This window comes from Nipponia nippon, unplaced genomic scaffold, assembly GCF_047370975.1.
Source record: "Nipponia nippon isolate SJK-2023a ecotype South Korea unplaced genomic scaffold, ASM4737097v1 scaffold_4, whole genome shotgun sequence".
NCBI lineage: Eukaryota > Metazoa > Chordata > Aves > Pelecaniformes > Threskiornithidae > Nipponia > Nipponia nippon.
This window is the reverse complement of record NW_028262358.1, coordinates 31,394,997-31,407,819: the sequence shown is the minus strand read 5'-3', so window position 1 is coordinate 31,407,819 and position 12,823 is coordinate 31,394,997. Positions and strand designations below refer to the sequence as shown.

The 12,823-nt window shown below is 36.8% G+C and overlaps 1 protein-coding gene across 4 annotated transcripts in view; it reads left to right on the top strand.

Moving 5' to 3' along the window:
- The window catches only part of BABAM2 (BRISC and BRCA1 A complex member 2), a 176,062-nt gene that overhangs the window by 48,365 nt on the left and 114,874 nt on the right, over positions 1–12,823 (top strand). For all 4 annotated transcript variants that reach the window (XM_087774426.1, XM_087774427.1, XM_087774428.1 and 1 more), the window contains 2 exons: positions 5,418–5,612; positions 10,479–10,553. In XM_087774426.1, coding sequence (XP_087630552.1) covers positions 5,418–5,612; positions 10,479–10,553 — 270 coding nt within the window. The remainder of the gene's footprint in view (positions 1–5,417; positions 5,613–10,478; positions 10,554–12,823) is intronic.

The following is a 12,823-nucleotide window of genomic DNA, read 5'->3' as shown; positions in this document are numbered from 1 at the left end:
TATTTTAAATGCATTAGTGATTGTTCTGTAAAATTTGATTAACTCTCTGGAAAGTCTGCAGAAATCTCATTTCAAATTAGAAAAGATTTATTGAGTGAAATATGTAACTTAGTCTGTCAGTACCCCAGTCAGTGTGCTCATTTTTTTAATCTAAAGTTCATTTTAATTGTAATTTCATAGCAATTTCAGATAAAAAACATCTCTTTTTAGGATGCGTGTGATTTTGCTAAAATAACATGATGTATACGTTTTGTCAGGGACAGAACTGAAGGTCCTGGAGAGCAGAGCAGAAGGAAATTTTGATAGAAGCCGCAGAAAGCAACAACAATATTTATACATATTTACTGGTTATTTCTTTAATTGGGTTTTTCATACCTGCCAGGCTTCAACAGTCTGGCTGTAGAAAATGAGGTTATGTGTGTTTTCATATTTTCAGGGTTTTTCTGAAGCCGTAACAACTAGAACTCATAATTTTGAAATTGCATTCAGAGCATAATTCTTATGCAAGATCTGGGGTTTGTGGCAAAACTTGGAGCCGTGGAACACAGAAACTCTGGAAGCTCACTCTGTTCATCTAATCTTTTAAATATTTTAAAATACTGTTTCTTAAAAAGCTGTATTGGCTAGGGTTGGAATACAGCCTTCAGGCAAACAATCAGAAAATGAAGTGCACAGGCTGCTACTCTTTCTTTTTACTCCAAAGCCTTTAGTTTAAGATTTTGCTTATTAAAACAACTTCCAAAGTCTAATAGTATATACAATACTTCATTGCTAAATAAAATTTTATTTAGAAGATCCTTTATCCTTAAAGGAGGAGGCCAATTTACTGTTGCAGGGACACTACTCTCATTGGCTAAAGTGACAAATCCTTGCATGTTCTCAGAAGAATCATTATAATGCTGAAATTGTAGCAATTAAGACATTCTAAAAGGCATCAATTTAATAAACATAAAATTCTGCTTTGGTTAGGTTTCAACCATGTATGTTACAGGTAGCTGCTTACTTTGTCTTCGATTTCAAAAATAGAAGGTAGATTAAAGACGGTACCATTTGAAACTGAGAGATCAATGTAGCCTGTATTTTGACATACTGTTGAAATTGGATCACAATAAAATGGTTTAAAAGTATCTTCAGATGAATGAACCTAGTGCTTAGGGCAAATAAGCAACACTTAAAGATATGTAAAAAGAAATTTCATACATAAATATTTCATTGTATTCAGAAGTGTGTGTTAAAATTTATAAATTCAGATCTTCTGAAAAGAACAACACTTCTGCAAAGTTAACAAAATGGCTAGAAATGTAATGGCCAATTGCCAAATAACAAGCACTACAATAATATAATTCTGAAGTTAAAGATTAATGTTTATTTAAATCAGAACTTGTGTTAGAGAAAATTTGTGTAACCATTGGATATTTACTCTTTCATCAGTGAGAATCTGTTGTAATCGATGTATGTACTGAGTGGGTAGTTGAATTTTTCTCCAGGTGATTTATTTTTATAACCAGTTCATACTTTGTTTGAATCTTTAGTTACTGAATGAAAGGTATTGAGTAAGGATCCTACAGTCAAATGATTCATTTTAATTCCTGTAGCTTAAAGGCAATACAGCATAAACACTGTTTTGATGCAGTGTTCTTGAATTCTTTGAAGAGAGCAATACTCTAGCTCCATGCTGGACAAATGACAATGGATTTCCTCTTGCTCTTTTTTTGTTTCTGTAGTGTAACGTTATTTAAAAAACAAAAGGTTCGGTTGCATTTAGGTCAGTTATTAAAATATTGTTGGTCATTTCCTTTGACAGAACGTTTCTATTGTGTTATACCAATGTCATTAGGAGGAAAGGTTATTCCCACTTGTCTGGCTGATACCAGTACATACTGGCATATTACATCCTCTGGCCTTCTGGAAATGCTTTATTTGAGCAGCAGCTTGGGAACAGGAAATTTGAGGTTATACACAGTCTGGTTTCAGACTGAATGATACAAAATGTGTTTCCTAGAAGACGCTGTCTACCTGATAAATTTTCTCTAATATTTTGTAGAATCGGCTAAGCTTAAATGGGTTCAAGTCGGGAATAAAATTTTACCAGCTGTAGATGGCAGCCAAAGTAGAACAAGGCTTTCGGTCGCTCTGTGGTATGTATTTGAGAAACTTACATGAACCACGTTAGTATCTCACCCGTTCACCAATTACTCTGCAATGTAGCTTACCTTTTAAGATATGGCAGTGATAATATTCCCGTTTTATAGGTGTTCTTACTGTCTAGGAAGAAAAAAACCAGAGTACTTTTACTTCAAGCCATGGTCAAATGTGAAGTCTGTGACACAGTGGTAGCTTCTAAAGGCAGAGGTTCAAGGATAGCATCTTAGCCATGCTGAGCAGCCCTTTCTACCGTAGTCATACTGAGCAGCAGGAGTACAGTTTAATCCTGTAACTGTTCATTGAACTCTTCATTCATCCATGTAAAACAAAGCAAATTGTGATCAGCAGTTACGTTATGTTTCTTAAGCTGAGCCTGGCAGTGTTAGGTGAATCTGTAAATTATGTAAACATCAGGTGTTTTTCAAATCTGTGCTCTCTAGAGGTAAGTGTTCCCCTAAGTGTTCCATCCACACTCTAAGATTTTAAGTTTTTCTTTTTTTTTATCAAAGCAAGAACAATGTTTCTGAAGAATGAGAGCACCACCTTCCAAAACTCTGTTTCCCCTAACTGTTTTTGTGCGACAGGAACGTATGTTTTTCATCCTAATCACAGGAATGAGTGGTGCGTAGACAGTTAATGCAGCGCTGCCAGCCATAGTCATTCAAAAATCATGAAGCGTGTTGCTGAAAGTCATGACAGTGGTCTGAAAACCATGTTTATGAGATAGAAAAAGGATTGTATTTCTAAATTGTATTTCTTTTATTTTTGTCTCTTTTTTTCTGTATGTGGGTAGTGGATACACAGATTTCTCTCCCTCTCTGGTAGCTATTAACTTAAATGAGAAGGGGTGGAGAGGATGGGTAGAATGTAGCTGAGATTCTCTTAAAATTGATCCCCTCCAGGACTGGGGACTTCAGGAAAAACAACATGTGGTAAGATTTGAGATAAAATTGCCTTAGTAAACACTATAGATTTTTTTTTTCTCAAAAAAAAGCAAGATTTTCAAGGAAGCAATACATATTTCATGTCACTTTCACTGACAAATTAGACTTGCATGTTTTAAGTGATGATGCTGAAAGTGAGAAATTCATTTTGATAACATCTTAATATATGTGACTTCAGAGGGAAACAAATATAAAGTTGTAGAAAGATAAATGCTTGAAGTATTAAGCCATCATATATATATATATATATATACACACTGAAGTCTGTATAAAACCATTCCAAAGGGATATATCATGAACTACAGTCATCAGAGATAATAAAAATTATAAGCCTTTTTAACAGAAATAGCCACATAGTTAGAGACTAGGCTACAAGTAGATTTCTTTGTAAAGCTGAAGGTGTGGTGCCTGGTGAATAGCTGATTAGGCTTTCTGTCTGCTTTTCCAGAGTATCAGAAGATAAAATTGGTACACAACTCATTAACTTATTTTTAGGGCAGAACTATGGAGTCTCATCTTGAGAAGATCCTCTGTTTCAGCTTGAGCTTTTTGTAAACCTCTTCATAGAATCAAAAAATAGCTGAGGTTGGAAAGAGCCTTTAGAGATCATCTAGTCCAGCCCCCCTGCCTGGGCAGGGTCAGATAGAGCAGGCTATCCAGGACCTTGTCCAGTCCGGTTTTGAGTGTCTCCAAGGACAGAGACTCGACAACTTCTCTGTGCAACCTGATCACATGTATTTATTAGTTTTGGTGTTATACAAAATAGGAATAGCTTGTATATTTTAGGGGACATGTTTTTTATACAGCTTCATTCAATTACTTAACCTAGGTTAAGAAACATAATTTTTTATGCGTTTGAATACAAGGCAGTCTTAAGATAGCTATTTCAAAGTACAGAAATATTATCTGTCCTTTCATTTGCTGCACAACGAAGCAGTTTTTCCACTGAAGAGGTAAAAAAGGGCTAATGCTTTTTTTTGTCCTTCCTGAAGAGTGTAAATTATGGATATAATTTGTTTATGAAATGTCTGCAACTTCCAGGACAAAAGTAACCATGCCATCTGTAACTACTTCGAGTTAGATACTGATAAGTAATTTTATTTGAAGCTACTATATTATATCTTCACTTAGTTGTAAAATGCAGACGTCTTTGCTAGTCCTAAGGATCTTAATGTAAACTGTACAATCCATGCAATTTAACATCGTGTTGCAGCTACTCTGTTGGCATATGTCTATGTGATATACAGAAATACAGATTAATTTTGCTTATACTCAAAGCTGACCAAAAGCTGCATGACTATGTTAACATGCCCTGAGCTTGTATCAAGAAGACCTGTTGAGGACCTAAGTACAAAGCATATGAGGACCTAAATACTTTTGCATCAGAACTGTCTCATGTCCTATCAGCATGGAGTACAGGACGAGTCCTCATCTGCCCTTGACCTAGATCCATTCTAGGTCAACCAGATGTAGGCATGCAACACTGATCATGTTAGGTATGGTTTGTAACACAGAAAACCTTCCTGAATAAAACTTACTGTACATGGAAGACTGGTCTAAGCCAATGTTAGAGTAGTTAAACTGGGAGATAACATTGCTACTGTGCTACTGACACAGTTATCTTCATTGTATTAACATCTTTACTTCTGTTAGCTGTGTTTCTTGATATACAGTCAACTTGTAATAAAAACTTCTGCCAGGCACATTGATGAGACTTGTGTATGGATGGCATTTGTGTTAAGGGAATGGGTCAAGGTAACTCTTGTGAAGAGACAGTCAAGGTGAAGTAAAGCACAAGGTTGAGGCAACAGAAGAGAACCTATTTGCTCTGTCACTGTCAATACTACATCCACTATTTGAATAATGGAGCAGAATAGTTTCCATAGTTGGTGTTAACTTGGCATATTGACTTGGCTGACTGCTTTTTGAGTCAGATACTGTGCAGGGTTGTACTTACCCGATCCCTGTATGTTTCATATCAGTTTTAATTTTCTTGAATTCAAGTGTTTCAAGTGCTCAGATACAACGGTATAATTGTAGGGAAGAACAGAATGGTAATTTGGGCCTGTCTATGCCTGGTAGTAGCCCTGTTATCAGTTTTCTGGTAGGTCCCTATATGGACTCTTATTTGACATTAAGGCTTGCTTTTGCTGTTTGACCTGGTTTTCTTCCAAAGCATGATGCAACCTTTGCATTTAATATAATGATTTAGCTTTATCACAAAGCTTCCATATGCATATGTACCCATGGTATCTGTATGGAAAGGGGAATGCTGATCTTTCTATTGCTGTAAACAATTTTGGTCTCTGTTCTTTTCTGATTCAACAGAATTTAGCTTCTTGGAATCCTTCAAACCCTGAATGCCTCCTGCTTGTTGTGAAAGAGCTTGTGCAGCAGTATCACCAATTTCAGTGCAGCCGATTACGCGAGAGCTCTCGTCTCATGTTTGAATATCAGACTTTACTTGAAGAGCCCCAGTATGGAGAAAACATGGAAATCTATGCTGGCAAAAAAAACAACTGGGTAAGCTATTAAGAATATTTCTGCTAAAATACTTTTAGTAATCCTTTTATTTTAATAAATACAGCTCTTGCCTTGGAAAACTTAAGTTGTTTCTGTGGACCTCCGTGCTTTACGTTTCAAATGGAGAAAACTTCCATTTGACTCCAGCTCATGTTCTATACTGCCTGTTTTGTACATTGCTATCATTCCACTGCCTTGGTTGAACTAGATTTCCAGGTGAGTAACTGTTTTTCAACCTGATGTTAGTTCATCTGATTTATAGATGAAAACTTTGAAAACTGTTGAAAAGCCTGTGCAGTAGTTAGAGGGCACAGTACAATGTTATGTGGAAGTTTGAGTTAGCTCTGAAGATTTGAGAGGCAGAATTAACACTGTTGGTATGACACCCTGCCCAGGCAAATCAGGCTGCTTAGGGGTAGGATGTATTAGGGTGTGGTTCCACATTATGATCGAGTTGACTTAATTGGTAGCTGCAGCTGCCTGTATCTCTCTGGCACTTGTCTAAGCTGAGATGAGTTGTTTCAGGAACCTAAACAGGAGAGGGAAAAAAACTGCAAGTAATTTCCTGCAGAAGGACAGGAGGACGTGAGATGGGCTAGAGCAGTGACTCTGTAGGGCCATGTCTTCATACAGCAGTCAGACAGTAAACTGGCTTATCCGTTTCCTGAAGTTGTATCCGTTGCCTGGGAAATGTGCCATGCTGTGTAGAAACACTATGTATACCATCTCAGCCTTCTAAAATGAGGCTAGTGGCAATATAGACATTTTGGTTAGTGTGTGATTTGATTTCTTTTTTTTTTTTTTTAACTGATCTCTGCCACAGAGTAGGCTTTGCAAAAATCAGTTTTTTCTGCTGGTTTATATTTATCATGGGAAGTATGGACTAAGATCTATCAGGAATTCTCTAATTGTGTTTATGCTGAATGTATGCCCCTCTTGATTTCATCAATAGCATACTCTTAAGATATACTGACCTTCAGAAGCAGTATTTTCTGAAATAGATGCAGTCTGAAAATTGATGACAATTCAGCTATTCCTGTTATCAGGGCCTAGAATTCAGCTTTGTGTCACTTTACTCATCCTTAAGTTACAGGTGATGCGAGGATGTTTACTTTACAACTCATGGTACTTATATTCATCTGTTTTTCTTTTCTTAGACAAGTCATCTAGGCTTTTTTATTTTAAGCTGAATAAAAATTTCTTTATCAGAGAATTTCAGATCTCTTTCATGTTTATAGATCAGAATATTTAATTGAAATTAATTGGCTCTTAAACATTATTCTCTATAGCTCACATCACAAACAACTTGCCACATCTGTAAATATCATCAGACTGGTTTATTGAAATGGGGAAGGCTTTCTGAACTGTACTGAGATTTTATCATAATTTTTGGCAGCTGCCAAAATTCTACTCAAGATTGTAGAAAACTAGGGGTTTTTTTCCCTTTTTTTTTTTTTTAATAGGAAAGGCATATCTACTCAAGCCTTTTGAATCTTTTGTCAATCTTTGGTGACTGAGTAAAGAACTTCTTTTGCATTTGCAATTTTTTGCATAAGAATTCCAATAAAATCTTAAATACATTTTGAGGCAAATCCTTTTAATCATTGCAGAGCTATTTGAGGTTTCTGTAGCATGTGCTTTGTTTTCAGAGTTTACATTCTCTATCATGAAGACTCTCAGAGTCTTGTTTGGAGATTCTATGAACCTGGTATCTACATGACAGAGGCGTGTTGATGAGTTCCCTAAAACTCAAAACTATAAAACTAACTTGTGTAGTTCTCTTTCCTGTCCTTTACAACTGTCTTGTTAGTCTTGATGATCAGTGCAATAGGAGTGTTTTTCTGAAAAGCAAGAGGTAAACTGCACGTTATCTCCTCTGCCTAGAAGTCATTGAAATTCATGTTGTTGCTGTTTCTCATGAATTGATAGTAGCTCAGCAGACTTCTGAAATAATCATCTATAAATGAACCTTGCACAGTGTTACGAAAGCAATCATCCTAAGTGCCTGAGTTAAAAAAGTTTGAAGAGGGGGCCTGAATTCAGTGCTGTCTCCCAAAATGGAACAGAAATTTGCTTTTATACCTTTGTTCCAGTATCTCCAATTTCCTGATCTCCAAGATCCATGACAAATAGACAAACTGTTATCTAGCTTAGTAGCTTTATGTTGGCAGAGTATCAGCTGATACAGATGCCCATCAACTATCTAATCTCTCAGTGCTGTGGCCAGAAATTCATGTGATTCGACCTGATACCTGTGACCGTCTGGCTGGGGCTGGGTAGGCGAGCACCACGGACAGGGACTGCTCCCTGCCCATCCAGAACCCTTTTGGAAGTAATACATTGCAAAATAGTCTTGACCGAATGACATAAAGATCTAGACTGCAAGTCCTTATTTACTTCCACATCTTGGAACAGCTGATGTTTTGATCAGAGGCCATTCATCTGTTCAGTGGCCATCCCAGTTCATCAGACTTGGTGTTTTACCAGAAATAATTTTCTGGATTTTATGGCAAATGTTGTATGGCATCTTTTTGGAAGATAAGTCCAGACCAGAAGCACTATCTATAATACCCATTTTACTCTGAATAAAAAGCCAGTGCCCTGACTGTCATCAAAGCAGTCTTCATATTATGCACGCACAAGAAGTCAGTCACTTTTCTGCATACATAAGTAATACAGCATCAGAAAGTTGACATCGAGTAGTGTCATCAGGAAAGGTTTCAGAGCCTGGCTTTAATATAATATAAGCTCACTTTTTGTTGCATAGCGTTTCTATGTGCAATTCCTTTGCCTCTATTATGTGACTACCAGGGACAAATTTTTAAGGGCAATTCTGCGCTAGCTGGCAGCAGGGTGGATTACGACCTCACATCATGCAAACCTTTTTGGCAAATTATATAACTGGCAAGGTACTGTTGGAAAGATTTTGGTTGCGTTCAAGGTTTTGTTTTTTCTTCTTTAGTGACTGGATGGTAGAATGAGTTATCTCTAGTTCATGCCTGATACATAGACCAAGAAACAAATTGGCACTGATATTAGTATTGCTTATTGTACATCTGTCTAATACAGCATCTTTGTCTATATGTGTGTAATTGCTTGGGATGAAATCTTTGCTTACTTTAGGCATAAAATTAATTGAAGGAATCCAGTTCTGTAGAATTTTTTTTCCTTCTCAATTTTATTTCATGTTAGTACCACAGAAAAACATGCTTAGCAAACAGTCAGTTCTGTTCCTCAGCTGCCCTGCTTGGCAGCTTACTATTCATTTTGGAAAGCCAGTTTCCATTGACTTTGACCTCCAGTACATTCTCAGAGAGGCTTGTGCATCTGCAAACTCGTTTCCGTCAGTGTTGATTGTGGGATCTCCATCCCTAGAGATACTCAGAAGCCGTCTGAACGTGGTCCCAGGGAACCTGTTTGCTGTCAAGATCGTCTACATCTCTTCCATGGGTCACTGCTGCATTTTACAGAAAGGATGCTCGCATTATTTCAGACGTGTTATAGGCTTTTGCTTACCACAAAGTATAGCCGCATACACAATAAAGATGATCCTGTTTAAATCTAATGTAGTATTTACATTCACCCTCTTAATGAGAATTGCAATATACACATTCACCATAGATGGATGTACACGTTGTTAAAATTTGTATATTGTACATTTCTTGTTTAAAAGTATTTTTCTTCTCGCTTTGTCTGGCTATGCAAAACACTTAAAATAGTAAAATGAAAATAAGGTACAGATAACTATGATCAGGGAATAGTGAAGTAGTACATATGTGTTACTGTGGGAGAATGAATGCTGTATATTTACAGAGCTTTGATTTGTCCCCTTTCCTGTTAAAATGAAGGGCTGTTTTTTAAAAACTGTATGTCGTCACATAACTAAGTAGTGTATGTATGCAAAGACAGGGCAGTGTTAAAACTGAAAAAAGTTTTGCTACCTTGTGTCAAGATGTCCTGATTTTTTGTACTTAACTGATAAAATTAATGTTTAATGCTTTTTGTACTGCTAATTCAACATTACAAATATACCTGCTGTATGGCTACTTTATTGAATTAAAAAATAGGGATGACAAAAAAATTAATATGGAGGAAATCAGGCAAGCATTTGTTTTTCAAAAAGAGCCAATTTCATTGCTTCATAACCAGGTGGACAAAGTCTGGTTTTGAGGAAGTGTATGAAACAGAAAGGAAATCCTTTCCATTTCCTTTGCATACACTTTATGCATTAAAAAGAGCAACGTGTAGGGGATGCTCGGCAAATTTTCAGTAAACGGTTGTCTAGGTGTTAAGAGTCACATAATTCTGAAAACAAATTATATAAAACCTTCTACTTCAGTTCTTCCTCTGTGTTTATTCAGAGGACACTTTTGATACATTCTCACCTTACTCAACACAAATTCTCTTATGAATAACTGCAGTGTTTGTGAAGATGCCTCTATTTTATCGATATGCTCTTATAAATTTGTCAGGTTTTTAGCTTTGCTTTCAGACTATTTGCAGTTCTTGCCAGACCTTTGTCCGGAAATGAGTACAGCCAAGATACATCTATATTTAGGGCCTAACAAAGTATAGTCTGATTTTTGTCATGCACATTGTTGTATTCGACTACTTTTTGCTGTTGACTTACTGGCAATGATGTTTTATGGTTTTTAGGGTGTTTTCTCATATAACATCTGTGAAATCTGTAAATTATTTTTTTCCTCTTCAATAATTCCATTGAGAAATGTTGTTTTAAATCTCAACCCTTCTGTTTGGTATGAGCTCTTACGCATTTTTGTGGTTAATATTTCATCCTCAGAACATCTGATTCGTGGTTCTGTTTTAGATGCCAGGTCTCATTAGTGTTACCTTTTTTTTCTACAGACTGGAGAATTCTCAGCTCGTTTCCTCTTGAAGTTGCCTGTAGATTTCAGCAATATTCCTACATACCTTCTTAAGGTAAAATGAATGGCTAAGTCAACAGTATTTGTAAGAGAGTATGAATTATTGAAATGTTCTTAGTAACTATTTTGGCTTTCCTGCCCTCTTCTCCAGGAGTTTGAAAGTCTACCATTTCTAAACCTGATTTGATTATGTTTTGGAAAGGTGATGTTAGACATACTGTTGTTTTGCATGCAGTTTTACCAGGTAGTAAATATACACCGATCACTCTAAAGGACCTTGCTTCTTGTTGTAGAAGATGGCATGCAATGCAGATGCTCTGGGTTTTTAGACAATATGATAAGTAGCAGACTCTTGACCATATCCAAGGTATTATCTTGGGGAATAAATTTAAATAGTTCCAGATAAACTCTTTTATATGAGCCTATGGAATTTCATGCAATGTAAGTGTTGGGTTTTTTAATGAACAGTCCAATTGTACCAGTAGCCTCGATAGTAGAAGCAGAAAAGCAAACTAAATATACCATTTCTTAACAGGGAGATGTCATACTGATGACACAAACTGAAGGTTTCAATGATGACTTTGCTTCATTGTTTACAACGAATACTAATTTGACCAGATACTTTCAAAAGTAGGACTATAGAGTATTGATGTGAGTTGGAAAAAAGTATTTCTTTCTTTGCTAAGAGGAAAAAAAAAATAACAAAACCAAAAAACCTCGTGACAAACTACCAACATGGAATAATTTTAAATGAGTGATTTTCACAGCAGGAGGACAGTCACTCTTTAAAGCAGTTACTGTGGAAGCCCATCATAAGATCAATGTTACTATATTCAGAGAACGCGCTGAGAGATCCAGGTTCTCTCTGTCTATCATTGCTGTCAGAATGAAGTGCCAGAACTTCTTCTGCAGACAAGGTTTGAGTCAGCTGATGTTACCAACACCCATCTTTCCTTTAAACTGCATGTCTGCCTCCTTACTCAGCTTTTTACTTTTAAATATTTGGAAAGAAGAACAGCTACTTAATGTTTAGCAACTAACGTGTAGAGATGAAAATGTCAGTGTAGATCCCCTTACCTCCTCTTCATCTTATTGTTAGAACTGTCTTCAGTTATTGTTAGATCACAGTTGCAAGTGTGAATCTTCAGTGTTTCTCCAAATAAGATTTCTTGAGCTAAGAACCGTGAAAATGAAGTCAGGCACAATTATAATCTGACTGAAATCTTTGATTGTAGTCTGAGATTGGTATCCTAGGATCTCTTTACGTTCTGTAGATTGTTTGCCGTTTATAATGAGCCACTCCTAACTTTCTCAAAAGCATCCAGATATTTTCAGTTTGTTCCTGTGTTTATGGTAGCAGCCTTTCTCCCAGCTGCTGTCTTTCAGGGCCTTCTCACTTGATGGGAACGTTTCCAGTCAGATGTAAGAGGATTGGCCAAGGCCTTTCAGGAAGGATGGCGTTGAGAAGCAGGATGCAGCAACAGTTCACCTGGACTGCAGGATAGCTGTGATTTGCTTCTGAAAAGGAGGCTGAGAACATGTAATGTGAACTATGCTGTCTGCTCCTGCCAGAACTCCAAGTGCCATATTTTCCAGGGACAATTTTAAATTGATCAAGAATTTCAGGACAAGTGCATACGCAGTATCTTTAATAGATTCAGTCACAGGGCTGTCTTATACCTCTGTTCAGCCTCTGGGGAAACGGCAGGACTTGGAGGTTGGAAGGTGGTGTATGACTTACGTAACTCTCATCACGCAGGAACCCTGTGATAGAAACAGATTCTACTTTCGTTTCTAAAGAGTAACGTTCGAATGCAGGACAGCATACTCCTCCTTACTGTAATTCCCTATCATGTTCACTAAACATCTTCGACCTTCTGTAAGCAAGGTTGGTGTACTGTGAATAAGTCATCAGTGCTCCACAACTGCTTTCTGGAGCGTTGTTCACCCTAAGTACGGAATGATTCATTAGTCTGAAGGAAAAAGTGTATTTATTTTGCATGCATATGTAGATCGTGTGATGTGAAGAGGCATGCACAGAAGGTAGCAGAATCAAAGTTTCCCAGTCTACCCTTATTTTGACATTTCTAAAATCTTAATGTCTTAGCTTTGGGGTTTTAAAATTAATGTATTTTTGTATGTAATAGCCTGGACTTTTACAACAGCAGATCCTTCTTGATGGGCAATATACTGACAAAATCCTTAGCTTTCTTACACAGCCTTCTACTATGCAAACCGACAGGTTAACTGTCTGTGGTAGAAAGGTGATATGTAGTCTAGATGAGTAGCCACAGGAGAAGAAATATTGTTTTATTCCAGTAGTTT